Genomic DNA, 23,625 nt, shown 5'->3' on the forward strand with positions numbered 1-23,625 from the left:
ATGTTAATGCATTAGCACTTTGTTGAACTGTTGAATTGTAAAAATTTTAATTATGCAAATAAAGTGTTTTTGTAAAAATCTAAAAAATCTCTCTCTCTCTCTGGTGTCAGGCCGCTCTGGTTAAGAAGTTGCGAGGGGACGTTCCTGAAATCCTTCCCGTGCCTGAACCGGAGCCAACCAGCCTGTCCGACTTTGAAACCTCGTACAACTACGTCTGTGAGTCGCCATATCTCTCTCTCTCTCTCACACACACACACACACACTCACACACACGCACACACACACACACACACACCATTGGGTCTGAAGCGCCTAGACAAACACTGGATGTCTGCTTTATATATTAAGTCTTATTATAATAGCTATGAGCCACTGTAGGCCTGCTTAACAGTGGTCAGGTCTGCTGATTCTGAGAGCTCTGTTTAGCTGCTTCTATAGGCAAGCCTTTTCATAGACGCCTTTTGGTCTCTTTAGTCTTTGTGTGTTTAGTTTTTATATCAATTTCAATGTTTTATGCATTTCACTGTATTTCTCTTGCTCTCACATTATGTGTGTGAAGCACTTTGTAACTGTATGTTTTAAAAAGTGCTATATAAAGACTTAAATCTCTCTCTCTCTCTCTCTCTCTCTCTCTCTCTCCTGTCCCTCAGTGTCCAGGCTGGCGAGTATGGACCAGGCCATCCACAGGCTGAACGTTGGTCACTACACGCTGGATGTTAAGATCAGTCAGCTCATAGAACGTCTGTCCAGGATGGATGGTAACAATCATTTTCTCCCAACATTTTTACAGAAAGCATCTACATTTCTTTTCCTACGTTGAAGTTTCTTCCTTTTCATCAATTTTTACGTTTTTAAATCTGAATTTCCTTGTGTTTTTCACTGTTCCCCGTCACTAACAGTCAAAGTTGGCGAGCTGGAGGACAGTGTGCGGGAGGTTCGTCAGCACAGCGGAGACAACCGCAAGGAGATCGGACGAGTGGAAGGTAACCCAGATATTTAACCATCTTGGGGCCCGATTCAAGACCTTATGTGGGCCTTATTTTTTTTTTTTTATAAATAATGCTTGTGCATTCTCCCCGCAACAATTAAAAAAGATTGTGGAATCTGGTTGGTTTATAGACGGATTATGAGATAAGATCAGACTCTTAAACACTCTAGGGACACAGGTGCGGACCCAGGGGTGTCTGAAAGTTATCCCCGGAGGGATAACCACTACATCACTGTAGCGAATAAGGGGAAGGGGAGAAAACAAAAACACACAGCGCTTTAAAGGGCCACACAGGCTACCTTTAATATAACACACTAAACTACCAACTGAGCCGGGCTTCACTGATTCGCTAGCCCTCCACCAATCAAATTGCTCCAAATGAAAGACGGTCGGCCGCCGATTGGACAGGCTCAAAACAAGCCCGACGACCTCTACGTCGGCCGACGTCACGGCACACACCAAACAGATTCGTCTTTTTTTTTGACGACGGCGATTATCGGGCTGGTGTGTCCTGGCCTTAAGAGAGAACCTCTCACTACCCCAGAGGGCGAGACAATGAGCAGCACAGAGCACTGGGGTCTCAGGGCAGATATAACCTCTTCACACCTGGGCTCAATCAACCAATCAGCACCTGATTGTAGTGAGTGAATCAGTCACCATTCTCACAGAGCCAAAATAGAGCCATCACACATACAATGAAAGCATCAAGAATAGATCTCTTCCAAAAACCACTCCAATTGAATGTTAGCTCTTCATCTGCATTGTAAAAACAAACAGTTTACCCTTATTCACCATATGAGTTTGTCTCTCAATGCAGGTTTTAAGGCCACCACTTGGTATCAAAACACTTATTACGTTTTTTTTAGTCTATCCATGTGCTTAAAGCTGGGGTGGAGGATTTGGGGAGAAAATGGCAGTTGGAATAGAGATTCTAATCCAAATACCTCAACCGCTCCACTTGTTCTCGTTGGTCCCTCTCTGACACGCTCTACACCAACAAAGTCGTGCCAAAGTGAATGGACAGTCCCAACAGCCAATAGGAACAGAGAATCGGAGCCTCGCTCTGATTGGTCAAGTGTACACAGCTCATGTTAACTTTGACCAATCAGAATCATCATATACCCCAGCTTTAAGTCTCTATCTTTGTTTTCCTCTGCTTGCTAGGTTGCCAGAAAGGCCGCAGGATGGGATACAAATGTTACCTTGTCTACAACAGCCAGGAGGATTACGCCGGAGCTTCGCGGAAATGCATCGAGCGCGGCGGGCGGATGGCGATGCCCCGCGACCGCAAAGAGCAAGAGGCGCTCGCCGACTACGTCAAGTCCTTCTTCCACCCGGGGAACTGGCCCGTGTGGCTGGGGGTCAACGACCTGCGCTCCGAGGGCATGTACCTGTTTGATGACGGGACGCGGGTGTCTTACTTCCAGTGGAGAAAGCACTTTCTGTCCAGCCAGCCGGACGGGGGCAAGAGGGAGAACTGTGTGGCCATGTCGTCTGATGATGGAGACTGGTGGGACCACTACTGCGACCGCAACATGAACTATATGTGCGAGTTCGATGACAGGGTGGCACTATAAAAATGAACTCTTAAAAGCTATAGTGCGTAATTTTTTTGTTTTTTAGATAAATGAATGACGGTTACATTCAAGCCAAAACGAGTTGACACAAAGTTGGTTAAGCCTATCAGCTCGACAACACTCTCTCAGTTATTGAAAAAATTGGTGTCACCCCCACACACACACTGGCAAAGGAGCTAAAGAAGCGCCAACTAAATGTTTAATTTTTTTTATTAACTCTTTAAAGCTATAGTGTGTAAAACAAATGTATATGAATGCTGGTTAGAATTAAAGTAATCGCCAAACGAGTGATTAAGTAAGATATCAGCTCCACAAAACTCTCTCTGTATTTCTCAGCGTTTACAAACTGGTGTCGCCCCCCCTGACACTGGCGCAGGAGCTCAGAAAAATCCTAATAGGTGCTCAAGAAATGTTTCAGTTGTTGATTCTACTGCTAAGAAAAAACCTGGACGTACAGCAGAAGGTATACAATCCCTGCCCGATCACCGAAGGCTTTACCTGATGTAGATGCACCGACAGTATCATTGTAATAACTCAGAATTCATCATGGGGCTGATATAAATTACGCACCATAGCTTTATGATAGTTTTACTCGCTCACCATCTTATTATTACCTTATTCTAGAAAATAAAAGTCCATTATATTTTCACAATAACTTATTTCCCTTTCAAAGACTATTTAAACATGTATGGATTGTATTCAAAGTTGAGGAAGTCTTCAATTCTTCGTAGAAAAAGTGTGTTCTAATATAAATCTCCATTAAAATGTAATATGGAGAATGGTGTAGCATTGTACAAGTAGTATCATTATCTTGTATTTGCCATGAAAATATTTCACAGCATGTTAGTATTTTAAGGTGAAAAATGTCAGTCTCAAATGCGCACAAATTCATGTACTTCTTCTCGAGAGCTGAGAGAACTGCATAGGACTTTATCAGATCAGATTAGAATTATGAATAATTATATTATTCATGCAGCTGTCCTGAAGTGAATTTAAACCAGTCAAGACTCTGATGTGATATCGCGCCCGGAATTTCCAAATATTTTTTCCAAGTTTCCAAAAACATTTTAGCAGGCTGCCGAGAGTTTCTTCAGAATCAGCACCCAGTGAAGGTATAAATCAATTTGGAGCTAAACAGGAATGAGGCAATGTATCAACACAGTCTGGTTCAGGGTGGGACTCCGATTGCAAAACCATTAAGCCAAACCAAATGAGCAAATAACGTCACTATTAAATCAACATTAACCCTTTCCTATTTATTAAATAAGGTATTTTTTTCGTGTGATCTCTTTTTTGTGTAGCATATTATCACAATATTTACCCATTTGTATATAAGTTGATTGTAAATGTGTTTCATAAATCCTCACTGAAGGTTGACATACTAGTTCACGTCATCATTTTTCCTCATCAGTCAAAAACATTGTTCAATAAGTTAAAGACAGATTTCAGTCGGACTGGGTAATGTTTTAATATGTTCCATACAGTGCAGATGTAATATCTGAGTGTGGGCGTCGATATCAAAATTAATTTCTGCTCCCTGATTTTTGAGGAATATAGACATATCGTTCTGCGGAACCGTTCCTCAATGAACAAAACTTTCTAGAATGTTAAATGTTGTATAAAAAACATGCAACTACGCGAGAACGTTGTCTAAATAAAACACAACTCTGTGCTAACGACACATTTCAATTGGTGTTATAAGGCATCGTCACATCAGAATTCCTTGAACTTGGCAGTTGAAGCGTCATGTTGCATGATTTCTGGGTATATGAGTCATTTGTACCTTCCAAAATTAAAAACTTGGCTTTCTCATTGACATGACAGATTTGGACTGTTAGTTAAAGTGACTATGAGGAACCTTTAGAATATTTTCTTATTCTTGCGCCCCCTTTGGACAAAAGCAGCAATGTGTTTTAAGACACTAGTGCCTGCTGTGCTGTCCCATTGTAATCCAGGACTACCATTTATTAGCCTGGGAATTAAGATTGTCACTGCCAATGACTTCTGCTCTAATTATTGTGCATATGACAAATACACCATCTTGAATCTTGAATAAAAAAAATTAAAAAGCGCTCACATTACAACACTGACACACCAGAGAAGTTCAGTGGTCTTTGCTTCACAGTTGAGCATCGGCCACGCCTCTTCATGATGTCATGAGCGCGAGACGTGACGTCATAAACGTGGGCCAAAGAGCTGCTCTTCTTCTGTGGTGTCAGTTATTATGTGGTTAAGCGCTTAAACCCTTCGATCAGCGTCTGCGGCTCGGCGGCCTCCAGGATGTCCTCCGCTGACGGCCGGTCGTGAGGGTTTTTACACGGATGAGAGAACAGGACCAGCCCTGCTTCATCCAGCAAGAAGTTTCCTCCCATCTGGAAAGAATTAACAATTAAGTTTTATTTAATATTAACATGGAATCAAATAGCTGAATGTAATGTAAAGGAGCGCTCTCGTAAAATCTTTTTTTAGACACTTTTAGGACTCAAGTCCTTCCACAATATCAAGTGATGAGGTGAAGATGTATTTAGTTATTTTTCTACAGGACTCTTTCTAACAGGTGCATTTCTCCAGGACACCCACTATATATAAGAACACGCAACGTTAAGTTAGTCTGTTCTGTGCTACTGTAGAAACATGGCAGTGCAAAATGGCGGCCTCAGCGCCCCGCTCCTATGTAGATATGAAAGGCTCATTCTAAGGTCATAAAAAAGAAACCACTTTTATTTTAAAGCAACCGAAGAATCCTTATGAATATTACATTCCATTTCTAGCAAGTCTGTTCTGAAAAAGCAAAACAATTCTATACACTGTATTTGTAATTGTTGTTAGGTAGCTAGACCAGTAATTGACAATTATCATGGTATTGATTTTGGGATACATTGCATAGCACTGCCCAAGAAACACACACAAAATACAAGACAAGGATTTAAATATCTGCATATAAGTGATTTGTACAACAAGCATTCTCCAGAATCGCTGACTCAACTATTAAAACGGGTCCAGCAGATAATTGTTGCTCCAAAGGCACAACAATCCAGTATTTCCATGGTTACTTGCGTCATTCATTTAGGACATGACATCATCCGTACAGTATTTCTACCTGGTACATGTCTTCCAGCAGACGGGAGGGGACGTCGGGGAACTCTATGTCCACAGCACCGTACTCCGAGTACTGCAGCAGACAGCCAAACCTCATCACCTTGACGTACGATGAACCCAGGCCAAAACTCCTGTATGTCTGGGGGCAGAGAATAACAGAGACTGTATTAGGGAAAAGGGTGCACCACTAGTATTAAGGCAGTAAGTTTTATATGATTAATTTGCTGGACGATCTAGTGAGGTTTGTCTTTCTTTCAATCACACGCACGCAAGCACGCACACACACACACACACACACACACAATACACACATGCATGTATGCATGCACACACACACACACACACATTCTTGTACTTCTATATTTGCGAGGACACTCATTGACATAATGCATTCTCTGGCCCCTTTCCCTAACCTCAACCATCAGAACTAAATGCCTAACACCAACCCTCACACAAACCCTAACCTAAACCGAATTCTTACATTAACCTTAAAACCTAGTCTGAATCTTCAATTTGAAGAAGTGAGGACCGGTCAAAATGTCCTCACTTTCTAAAAATGTCCTCAGTCTGATGGTTAGAAGCTAAAACAGGTCTTCACAAAAATACCTGTTCTAGTACACACACACACACACACACACACACACACACACACACACACACACACACACACACACACACACACACAGAGTGATGAATGACGGCTTCTGTGGCATGTGGAAAGTCTTCTGTTTTCATATTTGGTTGAATGCCCTCGTTTCCAGCACAACTCCACTAACATCTGGTGCTCGACTTTTCACCGGGCTTTCATGACACATCATCACAAATTTTAGTTTCCACAAATTAACAACAGTATCCTCTTTTATATTCATGCACCTGCCCCTCTGGCCCAGGAATATAAACATAAATACATAAACAATATAATATAATACAGACACAGAATGAATCTACTGCAATCAATCCAAAGAAAGAATATTTGTAATAATAATGTTAATTTCATTATAAGGTTTATAAAATGCACTGGGTCTCAGTCAGTTGGTTACGGTGTAAACCTGTGTTGCCAGATCACGCAAAGAAAACAAGGATTTTTTTATCACTTAAAAGTAGGCTAAAACAACTAAAATAACTAGTAAAATAACAAGAAAATAACAAGAAACGTAACCTATATTTTTATGCATGGGCATAAGCTAAAACAACCAATATTTATAAGCGATTTTTACAAAAAAATCCAAAGCCAAAAGTCGCTTGATAAAAAGCAGACATGGCAACACACATCCTGACCTTTCTGTGTGGATCCAGCACCATGTTAAAGGGACATCCAGTCTGCTCCAACCACAGCTGAGCTCCCTCCTCTCCTCCGTATGAAACCACCAAGACACGCACTGACCGAGCCTCTAGGGCCGCCTGGGGAGAAGCACAGTTAAAAGAAAATTAAAAATGCTCCGAGGAACTTTCAGTTTTTGTTATTTTTTGCGCCCCTCTTGGAGAAGTGCTAGTGTTTTTACTATGCCAGCTATAGTTCCAGGGTGAGCGTATCCATGACAAAGATAGATAGATAGATAGATAGATAGATAGATAGATAGATAGATAGATAGATAGATAGATAGATAGATAGATAGATAGACAGACAGACAGACAGACAGACAGACAGACAGACAGACAGACAGACAGACAGACAGACAGACAGACAGACAGACAGACAGACAGACAGACAGACAGACAGACAGACAGACAGACAGACAGACAGGTAACTGACCTGAGCGGCCTCCAGCTCGGTCACGTGGTCTCGTCACGGCAGTCATCCGAAGTGTCTGATGAGAACAAGCAGCAGCTTCTGCCCCTCACACAGGTACTGACCCAGAGACACACTCCTTTACACACACACACACACACACACACACACACACACACACACACACACACACACACACACACACACACACACACACACAGACAGACAGACAGACAGACACACACACACACACACACACACACACAGACAGAGAGACAGACACACACACAGACACACACACACACACACACAGACAGAGAGACAGACAGACACACACACACACACAATAACACAGTTAAAGGTGAATTGAGCGATACATTTATGTTAATATACGCGTTAAATCGCTCTACATTCATACAGTGATCACTTTTATAATGTGAGCGCTTCATATAATCGGCTCTGCATGTAATCGGTAAATAAACTTTTCGGGGATCCCACAACCTGACACCTCCAGGAAAGGACATACTTGATACTTCCCAGTTGCATGAGAGAAAAAAACTATCAAATTGTTGTTTTTTAACATGAAAAAATGTGTACGGCTGTTAGGTTTGTCCGTTCTGTGATACTGTAGAAACATGGCGGTGCAACGTGGCACTCTGCTCATATGTACTGTACTCATTCTAACGTAATAAAAAAAAAACTTTTATTTCCAAACGATTATGCATTTATTAAAACATACTTGTGAATATTATATTCCATCTCTACTAGACACTATCAGATTATCTTCCAATGCAAAAAGGAATGTTTTATTATACTTTTCTGTTGTCTCATAATATTGTACTATATGCGTGGTGTCTTTATATGGCTGTATGTATAAAAATAAATAAATAAAAATGAGAGACAGTCAGGTTGTGAGCTCACTCTACACCCCATTTCTTTGAGGCCTATTCACAGCTCTGTCAAAAATTAAGAGACCACTCCAAATGTTCAGTGTCTTTTGTTTTACTATCTATAGGCACATGTTTGAGTAAAATTAATATTTTGGTTTTATTCTACAAACTACTGACAACATTTCTACCAAATTCCCCCAAAATATTGTCATTTGGAGCATTTAAATTGAGTAATATAGAGATGAAGATTGAAGAAAAATCCAGACTGGTCTCCAAATTTTTTTGTATTATATGTGTCTGTGTGTTGTTATTTGGTTTTATTAGTTGGTATTATTCCACTTAGAGCTCACTTTCCACTGCGTGCGTCTGTGTATGTTGTGTCTGGGCTCAGGCTGTCTGCTGTCTGCCCTCCTGACAGCTGGCCGTCTGTCATCTCAAGATCTCTGTCCACTCCCTCCAGGAAAGAGTCCCACTCACTCTGTACACACAACACACACAGACAGACAGACAGACAGACACACACACACACACATGCACACAGACAGACAGACAGACAGACAGACAGACAGACAGACAGACAGACAGACAGACAGACAGACAGACACACACACACACACACACACATGCACACAGACAGACAGACAGACAGACAGACACACACACACACACATGCACACAGACAGACAGACAGACAGACAGACACACACACACACACATGCACACAGACAGACAGACAGAGAGACAGACAGACAGAGACACACACACACGCACACACACACACAAACACACACAATAAATCCTTGGTTAAAGACCAATTAACTGCAAAGAAAAAGATCTATAAAATATGCAGGAATAAATAAAACTGGACAAGAAACAACTTAATATTTAAAATCAAAAAGGAAATAATAAAATACATTTAAAATGGCAACACATACAGACCTCTAGCTGCAGGAGTTCCTCCACCAGCTCTCTCACTTCTGCATGGCTGGAAAAATACAAACGTTCTGAGTAAAAGGAGTCATGAAGATATAATATAATATCATTTAAAGCTGGGGTATGTGATTTCTGATTGGTCAAAATTAACATGAGCGGTACACTTTGACCAATCAAAGCGAGGAGGCTCCGATTCTAAAAAAAAAAAAAAAAAAAAGAAAAATCAGATTCTCTGTTCTTATTGGCTGTTGGGACTGTCCATTCACTTTGGCACCGACGTTGTTGGTGTGTAGAGCGTGTCAGGGAGGGACCATAGGGGAGGGACCAAAGAGAACAAGTGGAGCGGTTGAGGTATTTGTATTCATATCTCTATCCCAACTGCTATTTTCTCCCCAAATTCTCCACCCCAGCTTTACTGTGCGTGCGTGCGTGCTTGCTTCCACTAACTGATTATACTTTACAATGGAGACAGTTACAGTAGTAAAACCCAAGTGCAGGTCTGGACCGGATTATTTTTTTTGGTTAATTACACGTTGGTGTGTGAAAGGGGATCGCTGTGTGTTCCCATGAGGCTCTGATGACTTCTGTTGTAAGTTAATACCCCCACTTTGTGTCAATCACAGTTTGCTTTTGCACGACACTGATGAAGAAATATCCCTCGAGAAAAAACATGTCCTTGTTTACATGCCAATTTACAGAGCCTAGGCTGTGAAGTGACAATGGATTTCTTTAGCTCACACACAGGTAGCGATTCGTAAGGAGATATTCACAGATTTTGACTAAAAGGGGATTTTGACAACAAGCTTTCTCCAGAATCACTGACTCCACCTTTAAATACATGAGCCCACTGGCATTATTGTACCATACTATTACTAACATTTTAATAATTCTTATATGATTATACAGACTTACTGATAATACTTCTGCCAAATGGCCTCTGCTTCACTCTTCTTCTTCACTCCTAGGCTGCAGTAACAAGAAACAGTTACTTCACATTATAAACATAAATACAGCAACATTTCATTTGGATAACATTTTTAGCCGATCACAAGGTCAAATTAATCTGTGACTGTGTGTGTGTGTGTGTGTGTGTGTGTGTGTGTATTAGTAGTAGTAGTAGAACTTTATTGGCAGACTCATGGTCCATATACAACACACATAATAAATATAGACATAAACACAAGAATATATTAAAAAAAGGGACATCACAACAGAGATTTGTACCAGAGCTTCCATAAGGAAGACTGGTATCGCACACAACTGTGTGTGTGTGTGTGTGTGTGTGTGTGTGTGTGTGTGTGTGCGTGCGTGCGTGCGTGCGTGCGTGCGTGCGTGCGTGCGTGAGTGCGTGCGTGTGTGTGTGTGTGTGCTGAGGGAATTCCACCTTTTGTAGAAGTCTGTTCCGGCCGTCATTAAGCCGAACAAAGTTGTGATCTTATTTGGGACGAAATTCTCCAGGGATTCTGTGGAGAAATACAAAGTACCACAGTTATTTGGTCAAGCTGATTAAAGCAACATTGTGGTGTTTTTAATAGGCATGACATGGATTACATTGCAACATGTTCATACTAAGAGGGGGGCTTTAAAAACCCGGTGACTTTACACAATGAACCTGCTTTAAAGGTGCACTATGCCGTTTCAGAGGAGGGGGATTTGTTTACATTCACAGAGCCTGCAGTTTAGTTTAGAAAAAATATTTTCTCTACATGTAGTTCTTAGTTTTGAATAATTCTATCATCATAAATCAAAACTAAATTATTTTGGGGAACCAGGAACCAAACGTAAGACTAGAATATGTTTGTAGACCAAACTCGGAACACCAACAGTGAAACAGTAACTTTTCGTGAAGCTTTCTAACTTCAAACAGTGTTCCAGGGATCACATTTTCCTGTGAGGGAAGTTTATTCAGTTATAAGAATATAGAAAATGTTTACTCACCCAAAGTTACATAGTGCACATTTAACTACTTACAAAAAGCATGATCAGCAGCCACCTTATAAAATATTCAAATATTCTGTATTATAATTATATATGACATGTTAACTGTGATGAGAGTGGTTCACCTTAACACCTGGCATCATTTCAACTACATTTGAAATTTTTTCATATGAAGTAAAAATAAAACGTAGGACTTCAGTTAAATTTGTTGCAAAAAAAAAAAAAAAAAATTTCTCTGTGACTAAAGTGGTTCAATGGGTGAAAAAAATATTTACAAAAAGTATTTTACTTATAATTTTTCATCTAGATTTCACATTTTTCATGTCATAAACATGAAATATTAAATATTCCAATAAATGTTCATGCATTTTGTTACGCTGTTGTGCTTATTACAACATGATTGTGTTTGTAATAAGTGTGACAAGGATTACATTGCAACACCTTCATGCCAGAGGCTTTCAAATCACATGACTTCAACACACAATGACCTGCTTTCACAACTCATTTATAATCATGCAGCTGTATTTTATTTTATTTTAGTATTTTTAACATATTATTTTTATTCAACTGTCTTTATGTCAGACTGATTTCTATGATGATAATTCATTTACTTGCCTATAATTTACCATGTATGCCCTGTTAAAAGCTGCTATTTAGAGTGGTTTTGTAAATTGTAATGCAATGACGAATATCTATCTATCTATCTATCTATCTATCTATCTATCTATCTATCTATCTATCTATCTATCTATCTATCTATCTATCTATCTATCTTAAAGGTGCAGTGTGTAATATGACATCATCAAGAAAGTTCTACAAAGTTCTAGAATGCAACACTCCCTGGGTAACCCCAACTCTTTGGAATAATAACAGAAGCTACAGTGGCCTTCAAGGACAAGAACAATTCTAAATTTTAAACAATGCACCTGATGACATTCCAACCAACATGGATTCCTCCATAAGACTTGCCCTCTCAATGTACAAAATGTAAATTAATATTTGTAATTCTCCGCTCAGGAGGATAATTCAGATTATTGGCAGAGGTGATTTTACACCAATGAGGACATATTATGAATGGGGATATTGATTTTAGCTTATAAATTACTTAAAATGTTACACAGTGTCCCTTTAAGCATGATTTGCAGCCCGCTTATAAAATATTTAAATTTTATATATTATAAAAAAAAAATTATGAGAGTGGTTCGCCTTGAAACCTGAAATGGGTGAAAACAATTTACAAAAAATATTTAATTTAAATTGTTTTTAACTTTTCAGTTTCACAAAAAAAAAAAAAAAATCACATTTTTTCATGTACTGAAAATGAAACGATGGACTTCTATTACATTTCTAGCATTTTTACGCTGTTATGCTTATTGGTAACAATATGCAGGTTAGAAATGTAAACTAAACATTATATCCTAATAAATCAGATATATTCTTCAATTCGGCATACACATAATCTATTTATGAACACGAATTGGAGCAAAATTTTCTATTTTATAAGTGGTTCACGTGCATTTCCTACGTTTGAATATGCGCTTAAAACTGCAACGTACAGCATTATTAAATCACCAAATACTATTCTAATTTCATCTCCTACATGCCGAATTACTCTAAAGACCAAAACAATTAATTTAAAATACAAGTAATTTCCTGCAAAGTCCAACAAAACACATTAAAAACATTTTCATATTTTCCAAAAAATGAAATTCTACCGGATAATTCCTACCTTCCTTATCCTGCTTCGCTTTCAGGAGAAGCACTTTGCCCAAGTTGACCAACAGTTTCAGAGAACATGTTAAAGTATCCATAGAAACAGCCACATCAGCAGCCATGGTTACCTGCTCCACTCTTCACCTGTTGCTAGTGCACTGACGGATAAACCGACAGCCATGTGAGCTACAGTGTATCCTGCCCACGTGACTAAATCATGTGTTCACAAATCCTGGTTGTACAGATTGTACACTCATGCAACACCTAGTGGTGAGCGAAGAAAATACAGTAGCCTAATTGCATGTAGATTTGACATTTGACTTGGATAATTTACAGAAATAGAGACAAATTTAAAAAAAAAAAAAAAAATTAAAACATGCATTGGCATACATTTTTAACTGACTAAATCATGTGCTCACAAATCCTGGTTGTACAGATTGTACAGAGTGGTGAGCGAAGACAATATAGCCTAATTCCATGTAGATTTTAGAATTTTAGAACAGAAACAAATTATTAAAATGTACAAATGAAAACACTCAAATCCCATGCAACTGTACGAACGCCTATACTGCATAACTAAATTATTTTTCAAAATCTTATTCCAAAGTGACAAACGTCAGCTTTCAGTTAGAGACAGTGGAGTAAAAACTACAACAGTCACCTCTGAAATGTACAAGTGTTCAAGTAGGCTAATGGAAATACTCAATGTGGAAGTAAGCTAACTGTGGAAAGATATGAGTTTAAAGTCTCTCTACAGGGTTTTTTTTACTTCAAACTAGGCTAATAAACTCCACCTCAAACACTTACAACAGATAAATAATAATGTTTAAAAAAAAATGTATTCTACAAGGGGACTGTAGGTGATCTTGTGTAGGACTAACTGTTGATCAACAAACTGGGAGGCAACCATCTCTTTGGGGCCATCACCTTGTTTGATCCCCGGCAACAAAGGTGTTAGTTGTAAAGTGGTGGCTGGTTATACGTCTACGGTGCCCACCATCTCTACCATTGTGTCCTTGAGCAAGACTCTTAACCCCAAACTGCTCCAGGGGCGCTGTACTACGGCTGACCCTGCGCTCTGACCCCCTCTGAAGTGTGGTAACTTGAGAAGGGATATGTGGAAACACAAATTTCAATGTAACCAATATAGAGCTGTTAAGCGGAAGTCCCTTACTTCCGGGGCATGGGGCCTATCGGCTCGAAAAATTACAACGGTAGTCAATGGAAAGAAATGTATTATTTTCTGGTCCCAGTCATGAAATGCCTTCGATTACACATATGTTTTGTATGGATTTAGATGGTATTTTTTCGTGCAAAGAATGGAACAATTTAGCGAGTAGAAGCTGGATACGGTCAGGTTTTGTGCAGAGCGCTTTTGTGGACTACAGCTCTTCGCTGCTCTTGACACTTATGATATACGTCACCACCACTCGCACCGGCTTAGCTCAGAAACATGGCTGTGTCTTTAATGCACTTTACCGCTTTCTTTCAATGACAAGACAAAAGTCTTCAGCGTGGCGAAAACCACTACACAAGTGGACATGTGGAGAGTTTCAATTTCTCGAGTGGGGAGATTGTTGGCGTTGTCCACGCCAGCCATTAGCATTAGCATTAGCACTGTCAGTCGAGAAGTGGAGGGAATGTGTTGAGGTGACGTCACAGAGGCGACCAGACGTGTAGTTTTTCTCGTTACATTTTTTCAAAAGCCGTCAGACGAATAATCACAACATACCGTCAAACTCTTCACATGAAAAATTATCATTTAGACCCATACAAAACATATGTAATCCAGGGCACAAAATTATGTTTTGTATGGGTCTAAATGATCATTTTTCATGTGAAGAGTTTGACGGTATGTTGTATGATTATTCGTCTAACGGCTTTTGAAAAAATGTTACGAGAACAACTACAAGTCTGGTCGCCTCTGTGACGTCACCTCAACACATTCCCTCCACTTCTCGACTGACAGTGCTAATGCTAATGCTAATGGCTGGCGTGGACAACGCCAACAATCTCCCCACTTGAGAAATTGAAACTCTCCACATGTCCACTTGTGTAGTGGTTTCCGCCACGCTGAAGACTTTTGTCTTGTCCTTGAAAGAAGGCAGTAAAGTGCATTATTGACAGCCATGTTTCGGAGCTAAGCCGGTGCAAGTGGTGGTGACGTATATCATAAGCGTCAAGAGCAGCGAAGAGCTGTAGTCCACAAAAGCGCTCTGCACAAAACCTGACCGTATCCAGCTTCTACTCGCTAAATTGTTCCATTCTTTGCACGAAAAAATACCATCTAAATCCATACAAAACATATGTGTAATCGAAGGCATTTCATGACTGGGACCAGAAAAGAATAAATTTCTTTCCATTGACTACCGTTGTAATTTTTCGAGCCGATAGGGCCCATACCCCGGAAGTAAGGAACTTCCGCTTAACAGCTCTATAGACAAATAAAGTAACTTAACTTACGGGTTATTATCTTGTATAGTGGAATAACAGTCAGGACACACACTTTGGCATCAGATCCCTGAGAACAGCAGGGGGCGCCATTAATATACTGTCAGACTGCTGTGTAATAATAAGGGGTGACATGAATAACCATTGTGCAAATTGAAACTGAATTTATTTTCAGAAAAGTGCTCTCAAATTTCCCATAAAATATTTTACCTTAGATTGGACATAAGATTATTCCCCCCCCCAAAAAAACCTGCTAGGTTCAGGTAAGAGAGAGAAGTAAGGATTAAGGTTAAAATGCAAAAAAACATTAAATAAAATTACCTCAAAAGCTCTTATCCTAGAATCACCCATGGCAGAAAGACAGAAGACACTTTGAGGCACTTGTTTTTATTTGAATTGAAAGCCATATAGTATTACATCATTATGTCGAAAAGGAAATATGTAAGCCTACATTGTAACACACTTCACCTAATTATTAGGCTATACACTGAATTGGCAGTGGATCTTTGTGGAAAAGCCATATATAGACTCGTATGGTCCTAGGCTAGGCTATAGTACTAACCCAAACGAACCCCAACAAAGACAGTGTCATTGTCTTCGGTTGTAAACACGTCGCTTTTGTCTGGCCCAAATATCTTCACACACACCTCTTCGTGCCTACTAAGCTTCATCACGCTGCTCATTGTGGCCACTTGGCTGCGTTTATCCGGCAGGTTGGTGTGATACATGCCCACTACTTTCTCCTTGTTCTTGAGGATAGCGCACTGAGCACGCCCATATACGGACATGTGCAGGGTGAAGTGGTAGAAGCCGTCCAACGGGCAGATGAAGATGCCCGTCTCACTGTTGTAGCCGCCTCCCTCGTTCACTAGCACGTCGGGGAATTTCAGGACTCCAGTGTGCTTCGGGTAGCTGTCGTCCACACGCAGTTTGGCCGTGAAGGCTATAATGCCTACAGTATAGAGTGAATAGAATAGAGTGGGCAAGATAGTGGTAATTAGAGCAAGGAGTTAAAGGAGGAGTGCAACATAAAGGTAACGTAAGGGAGACAAAACCTAAAAAAATCTAAATGTTGAACTATTCCTTTAAGGTGAGACATTGCAGGCAGAATCATCCTTTTTTTCAAGCACATTTTAAGATTTGTGTCTATTTTGCTTCCATGACATGTCTTCTTTCATACAAGTGTAGGAAAAATAAGTCCAAAATGTAGATTTAGGAGTTAATTTTACAAAATTCTACTACCTTGTCTGTTTGTATGTGAAAATATCTCCTATATGCAACCTTAATGGACATAATTTTAAAAAAAAATCAATACTCTGAACCAAAAATCTCAACTTCTAGCGATTACATTTTAAACATTTTACTTAAGATGCAGGTTATTACTTATCAAGGGGACTGCTCACTATTCTAATGTCATTTTACTCTCATACTGAAGTTGAAAGTGTGTTATTTTACCTGAACAGCTTTCCTGTTTAGCACACATGACCAAAAGACTTGAAGGATGTTGCAGTTGGCGTCTGTAAAAAAAACAATGATTTAGTAAATGCAATATATTGATGGTTTGTTTGAACATTGTCAATATTTCCTAAAACTGTCTGCAAGCCCTGATTGAAATATAATAATGTATAGCTACATGAGACAGTTTGCAGTTTACTACATAGATCACTGAGTAGTAAGAAAATCATGCAAAAAAATCTAAGAAAGTTTATCTGAATTTCACTGCATTATCTTTTCACTCCAACAACAAAAAGGTGCAGAAAATACAATTGCAAAAACTGCATAAGAATTATTTGCATAAGTATTTTTTCTTTCAAATTATGGCACGAGAAGGGAACCTCTTACCTGTTGCTGTCTCACTGGAGAATGCTGCAGATTTTGCACAGACAAGTAGAGGCATTTTATACTGTACAATGCCTCGCGACCACGTGACAAAAATGGTCTGGTTCCAAATCCTTGTATGGGATCCAGCATTTATGCCACACCTGTTGGTGAGCGTTTATACCTGTAAGGGATGAAGGGGAAAAATACCACATAATTACATAGTAGACTTTAGACTTTAGACTTTATTGTCCCCAAGGGGAAATTCTTTTCCACTTCACATTACATTTAAGGGCCACACGCCGACAGACAATAGACAGATGGACAACAAACACGACAAAATAAACATGCATACAGAATATATACACAGAGTGGGACTGGGGTGTTTTATCTTGGCCTTTTGTTGAGGGCTGCTATGGCTGCAGGTACCAGGCTTTTGCCATAGCGAGCCCTCCTAGTACAAATCCTGAACTACAAATGTGACTTCAGAGATTTCCATATGACTAGTTATTAAAGATGAAGGATCTTTATTTTGGATAAAATATAATAATCAATAAGACTGAATATTTTAGAAGTAGATGTATTTGTTCTATGTTTTTGTGATCTCATAAAATGCGATTTCTAGTGTCTAATCTTGATGTATTTTGTGCCCCTGTAAAGCACTTTGAATGGCCCTGTGGCTGAATTGTCCTATATATGTAAACTTGCCTTGCCTAGATCATATTGTATGTCAAATCATACATGCTGTTGTCACAGAGTTATGGAGTAAATCTACTTGCCATGATTCCGTTGACACAAGCAATGCCAAAAGTTGGGTTTTCATTGCGGATTTTTCAACAGGTCAACAGGCTTAGATATAAAGATGCCTTTTGTTCGGGTTCGAACACGCCCGCGAAGAGAATAAAAACGATGAGCTTTGCACAACATCGATAAAGAAATGTGCCTCAAGAAAAATGTTAAAAAAGCTAAATTTGAAGACGCACACACACACACACACACACACACACACACACACACACACACACACACACACACACACACACACATTTCGATGGTGTGTTTGAATAAGTGTTGGTTTGGATTGTTACAGTCATTAATACAATCCATCCATCAAATATACTCAAATAATGCCCAGAACTTAATGACTTAATGTAGTATCCTATAACAATACAAAGACAAGTCATAATAAGCTCCCTAAAAAAAGAGTGTTGGGACAAAGAAACAATCTCTCATGACCTCCGAAAGAAACTTGATCTGACTAGATGTATGACATTAAGAAGCATCATTGCCTTAAGCTGTGTCAGTAATTTAAGTGAAAACTCGAAAAAAATCCTCTTCACACATTTTTTTCTGGTTATTGGGGGTTGCATCGAGTGTTATGTAAGATAAATTAAGATTTGATAACTATCTGGCAATGAATCCAGGAAATATCAAACCTGGGGTGTTGGCAGAGACAGCGGGTGTGCTTGTAGATGCAGGAATTCAAAAGGGTGATAAAATTGAAGTGAAGATAAGCGTAATTAAAAATTTAAATAAGGTATTTGGAAATAGGTCTGCACAAGTAGTGGTTGCACAATGAATGTCAAGTAGGGGAGAACGGGGGAATCTGAGGCAACGGAAAACATGTTTGGTCATGTGAGATATACGTTTTCAAGCCCCTCTCATTTCCCCATGGCCCTGAAAGAGAGGACCTCATGGTGCTGTGGTAAGCATGTTTTTTTCACCAAAATAGGTATTTTGCATGTAAAAGTAAATTTTCTTGCTGTCAACTTAATCAACTGTTGTGCCAAAGCAAATGTATTCACGTAGAAAAACTTCTATCATACGTGTTGATGAACTACCAACATCTAAAAACCATGTGATGATATTAGCTAAAGATTAGCCTGAAATGCTAAGAGATGTAGTTTTTTCTCAAATTGTGGTGGTGGGGGAAAGTGAGCCAAATGCTGAGGCCATGAGGCACAAGTTAAGTTTAGTCTTAAACATATTTTAAAGTAATATTACATAACATATGTTTTATTTTAATGTCATACACATTGTAGAAAAGCCATCATGCCAAGGAAATACACCAGGAAGACGACCTGGGGCAACCACACGGAAAGAGCACATTCTCATCTTTCCCTGTAACGTGGAAACGAGGCATAACCTTCAGGGCTGGAATGTAGAGTAGGCCTAGTTGTAGAGTATGACAGGCTGATGTTATAATCCAGTTGTGTCTTCTCCTGTGTTCTGAGTCCCAGGCTGTTCTCGCTGGTTCTGATTTTCCTATGCTTTGACCCCCAGACACAAGCTGGCTCTAAGGGTGCTGTGTTCTGACCCCCAGACTGTGTTCTAATCTAACTGGTTCTATCTTTGATTTGAATATTATTAAAACCTTTTGAATTATAATATGTTGTATCTGATTTTGTGTTTAGAAAATTTGCTTTGCTTAATTGACCAAACCCCAACATTCTTTTACTAGTCCGACATTAGTTCTGGAATATGTGGCTAGCTTTCAGGATTCTAACTGTTACAATATGTGTTGTTATGGTAGTTTCAGAGTGGAAAAAGTAAGTGGATCAGTTTACCCCCAGCTGGTTCACTTTACCCCCTTGATTTTTCTGGTCTGTCTCAGTTTACCCCACAGCTGGGGTGAAGTGAGCCACATTACAACTTTTTTTTAAACAATCACATTTTCACTGCCCTGTGTCTTGAAAAAATTCTGCTAATGCCCATTTCTAGAAAACATCCTGAATTAATGGGAAATGTGTAAATTTGAGTGATAAATCATTTTAGCTCGCTTAGAGGGGAGCAAATGTAAAAAGTGGCTCAGATTACCCCGTTCTCCCCTACTATAAAGTTAAGGTGAAAAAACAGGAGTTTGAAGTTGAGCCTTAAAGTACGCAGCTCAGCTTTCCCATGTCAGCATATTGATATTGTATGATTCCAAAAGTTGTTATATTATTGGCAAAAGCTGGTAGCCATCCATCTATCAATCCAATCGTTCAGATTTCCGGCTGGCAAGCTTGTTATTACTTGTAGCAGCAATCAGTTTTTATAAGACGGTGTGTATGATTTACCAAAACTAGCTACTGTGTGTGTAGAAGTGAGACAATAACCATAACAGCAAAAATAAAAAGATATTGATGTGAAAATCTTAAAATAAAGACCATTTACTAAAGTGGGAGATAAATGATAGAGTTCAAAAACTAACATAGTGATGTTTAAAAATGATCCATCCTATGTCTTTATTATGTCAAATTGCATCATTAAGATTATTTTGCATATTTTCTCTGGAGAAGGACCCCATGGCCCCTTGATTTTATGCCCCCCAGAATTTTGGCTTGACAAAAAGCATTAGGTAGCCTATCGCTCACCCAGAGAACAACAGACAGCTAAAAAAAAGGGCCTAAAAAGACATGAGTTTCTAGCTGAGGATAGATCTGCAAATTTTGAAAAAGTTCAACTGGATTTGCCATTACCCAGCTCTATTTAGGCTTCATGAAAAGGAGTTGCCACACCCCTGTTGATGAACTGAATCCTATACCACACACTACTGACATGGAGAAGCTCTTATTGCCTCAAGCTGTGGCAGAAACATTAGGCCTATCAAAGTTCCACAGTGGAAAAATCCTATCCACACACTTAGCCTATTTTTTTCAACACAAGGCTGCCTGCATTCACACCAAATAACTCGTTGTGGAGGTAGGCGTTTCACTTAGCCCCTGTAAACCCTTTAATGACAGTAAGCATTTGAAAAAAACTTAAATTTATCAATCCAAATAGTGGCAAAGATAGTGTAATTTTGAATAAACTTTACAGAAATGAGGTTTAGATCCTCTGGTTCTATGACACGTTAGTATGTTGAACCAATCACGGCAGTTCTCTCTTCTCTGTCCGAATGTTTGAAAAAAAAGAAGAAAAAGAAAACTGTTGCCATGGAGACGCCCACACAGTCCTGTCAAACGAAGAAGTCTGATACATTTTCTATCAGACTTCTGCTTATTTAGACAGCCAACTTTTTTAGACAGCCAACTTTTTTTTTTTTTTACTATTTTAGACCAGGGTTCAATGGCCTCAACCTGTGTGTAGGCTCCTCCCGAACTTAGGGGGGCGATATCATAGATATATGGGCGATATAGCCTCGAAAGCTGTTTACCCAAATGTACAAGGGGAATGTAAGTGCAGAAGAAGAAAGTGACCTCCCGGCCCGGATATCCACTTCTCGCAAAACGTAAACATAAACAATGACGCTGGACCGATGGAGGCTGACAGCGCTGGCTCTCTTGCTGTACAGACTGAAGCGCAGCCGCCGCCTGAAGCCTAAACGCCGCTGGGTGAAGGACCGCAGCGGAGCGGGTGCGCCCCGGGGACACTACCAGAGACTGGTCCAGGAGCTTCGGCTGGATAGCGGGCGGTTTAAGGCCTATTACCGGCTGACCGTGGAGCAGTTTGACGCGTTGCTCCAGAGGCTGCGACCGCACATATCCAGGATGGAGACCAACTACAGGAGCCCAGTCTCTCCATCTCAACGTCTCAGTACTTTTCTACGGTGAGAACTTAAGCCTATATCTTAAAGACCTACTTCACCGGTGGGAATATGAAGGTGTATTGAACTCTGAGATCCTATGCAGTATGAATGTGCAAACATATTTGAAATCGGTTAAGGCAGAAAGAGTGTTTCACTGTGTAACCCTACATTTTACCAGTATGACATCATAGTAGTAAAAATGTAGGGTTAGGGTAAACAGGACAGCTGGGCCAAGGGAAGACTGAGGAAAGAGGGAAGAAAAACCTAATTCATTATATTATAATAGCAATTTTAGAATGATAGAATGCCGGTTCCGTATGGGTGAAGTATTCCTTTAATGTAGGATTTAAATATGAGTAATATTAATTTATATTGTAATTCCTGAGGCATGTTGCAGCTGCTACAACACACCCACACAAAGTGAGTGGTCTCTGCTAATTCAAAAGTGCTGGTTTTACTCCCTCATGTCATAATTATCGATTGGTGCACTGCTTAAATTTAGTTTTTTGGCAACCACACACTTTCCCGCCAATTTGCTTTGGCTGTAGCCTGGTCTATGGTTCTCAGCATACCATTTTAGATAAAGCATTACAGGTGGAATCAGCAATTCTGGAGAATACTAGTCAAAATCACTTTTTGTGAATCAGTGATTGGCCCACACACAGTATGGGCAGGGACCGATTGTGAGGAGGTAATCACTGATTTTGTCAACAAGCATTCTCCAGAATCACTGACTCCACCTTCTAAACCTACTGACAACTGGCCGGGGACTACAGCTGGAAATGAGCCAAATAGGCTGAAGCTGCTCCTCTTACTGTAAAGTTAATCAAAGGGGACTGTCCATGATACTATAAACAAATAAACTAAACTAAAAACTAAACTAAACGTTGTGTGTGATTTCAGGTACCTGGCCACCGGGGTGTCCTACCGCTCGCTGGCCAACAGCCACGAGTTGGGCGTGTCCACGGTGAGCGGGATCGTGCGTCAGGTTTCCCGGGCGATATGGGACCAGCTGGTGGACGACTTCATGCCCGCGCCGACGCCGGCCGGCTGGACAGACATCGCCCTCGACTACCATCAACTCTGGAACTTCCCCAACTGCATCGGCTCCGTGTTCGGCAAAAATGTGGCCATCAAACCGACGGGCAAAAACTACGAGCAGACCCTAAACATCGTGCTTCTGGCCGTGGTCGACGCCCGGCAGAGGTTCCGTTTGGTGGATGTCGGCTCGTACAACAGAGCAGCAGGCGACGGAAGTATACTGTCGAATTCAATGTTAGGCCAAGCGCTCAAGAACGCACAGCTGAACATACCTGCCGATCGACCCATCCCCGGAGCGGAACATTTGGGCCCGCTACCGCTCGTCCTGGCCGCAGACGAAGCCTTTCCATTGACGAGGAATATCATGAGCCCGTACAGAGGGAAAGCTAATCTAACACCGGAGCACAGGGCCTTTAACGACAGACTGTTCCACGGGAGGAAGCACGCCGAATGTGCCTTCGACTTACTAGCCAAGCAGTTCCCGATCTTTCACCGAGCGATTAGCAAGGAGCCCGAGACGGCAGCGCTAGTGACTAAAGCGGCGTGCATGCTACACAACTACACGCATTGGGACAGAGAGGGGGATATATCCAGCAGCCAAGGAGGCAATAATAATGACGATGAGGTGTTTGTTTATCGGGCCTTGCAAGCGCCACCTCGGCTAGGCGGCAGCAACTTCTCCAGAGAGGCGCAATCCGTACGCGACAAGTTTGCTGAGTATTTCTCCTCGCAACTTGACACCAAAAAGACTGCGACAGTCAAAGAGGAACCTTCAGGGAACTCTTGACTTCTTTTATTTGTTTGTGGTGACATTTTAATTTTCAGTTATGACAACTAATGTCAGCAATATGGTTCTATTGCTTTTTTATTTATTTAATCTGTATGACAGACATTCTCAAAATACACTTTGTGTTAATGTTATTACGTGATAAAACCGT

General features: G+C 40.3%; 4 protein-coding genes across 4 annotated transcripts in view; 2 read left to right on the top strand and 2 right to left on the bottom strand.

The window, feature by feature from the left end:
• clec11a (C-type lectin domain containing 11A) overlaps positions 1 to 3,907 on the top strand; it is a 5,695-nt gene extending 1,788 nt beyond the window's left edge. The window contains exons 2-5 of the mRNA XM_080048096.1: positions 111 to 216; positions 651 to 758; positions 900 to 983; positions 2,153 to 3,907. Coding sequence (XP_079904222.1) covers positions 111 to 216; positions 651 to 758; positions 900 to 983; positions 2,153 to 2,565 — 711 coding nt within the window. The 3' untranslated portion in view covers positions 2,566 to 3,907. The remainder of the gene's footprint in view (positions 1 to 110; positions 217 to 650; positions 759 to 899; positions 984 to 2,152) is intronic.
• A 110-nt stretch (positions 3,908 to 4,017) lies between these two features.
• On the bottom strand, positions 4,018 to 13,040 carry selenol (selenoprotein L). Its single transcript, XM_080048095.1, has 9 exons — positions 12,884 to 13,040; positions 10,601 to 10,679; positions 10,129 to 10,182; positions 9,223 to 9,268; positions 8,634 to 8,761; positions 7,418 to 7,532; positions 6,943 to 7,065; positions 5,666 to 5,803; positions 4,018 to 4,937 (listed from the first exon to the last, which is right to left on the bottom strand). Exons 1-9 carry the CDS (start codon positions 12,987 to 12,989, stop codon positions 4,788 to 4,790), a joined length of 939 nt encoding a protein of 312 aa, XP_079904221.1. The 5' UTR covers positions 12,990 to 13,040; the 3' UTR covers positions 4,018 to 4,787.
• A 2,649-nt stretch (positions 13,041 to 15,689) lies between these two features.
• Positions 15,690 to 17,242, bottom strand: LOC307265891 (complement C1q and tumor necrosis factor-related protein 9-like). The gene is made up of 3 exons (XM_080047722.1): positions 17,161 to 17,242; positions 16,774 to 16,835; positions 15,690 to 16,270 (listed from the first exon to the last, which is right to left on the bottom strand). The coding sequence occupies exons 2-3, from the start codon at positions 16,799 to 16,801 to the stop codon at positions 15,876 to 15,878; spliced, it is 423 nt and encodes a 140-aa protein (XP_079903848.1). The 5' UTR covers positions 16,802 to 16,835; positions 17,161 to 17,242; the 3' UTR covers positions 15,690 to 15,875.
• Positions 17,243 to 21,362: 4,120 nt separating this feature from the next.
• LOC307265715 (uncharacterized protein) lies at positions 21,363 to 23,489 on the top strand (the record flags this gene model as incomplete). The annotated part of the gene is made up of 2 exons (XM_080047510.1): positions 21,363 to 21,667; positions 22,550 to 23,489. 2 exons carry the CDS (start codon positions 21,363 to 21,365, stop codon positions 23,472 to 23,474), a joined length of 1,230 nt encoding a protein of 409 aa, XP_079903636.1. The 3' UTR covers positions 23,475 to 23,489.
• Positions 23,490 to 23,625: the final 136 nt, after the last annotated feature.

The sequence above is a fragment of the Ammodytes marinus genome (assembly GCF_949987685.1).
Source record: "Ammodytes marinus genome assembly, chromosome: 19".
Classification (NCBI taxonomy): domain Eukaryota; kingdom Metazoa; phylum Chordata; class Actinopteri; order Uranoscopiformes; family Ammodytidae; genus Ammodytes; species Ammodytes marinus.

Excerpts from the sequence above, each read along its gene's own strand:
- LOC307265891 (XM_080047722.1), bottom strand. The coding sequence starts at position 16,801 with ATGTGTGCTAAACAGGAAAGCTGTTCAG. Across the intron at positions 16,271-16,773 it reads TAAACAGGAAAGCTGTTCAG|GCATTATAGCCTTCACGGCC; the intron begins GTAAAATAACAC and ends TCTATACTGTAG.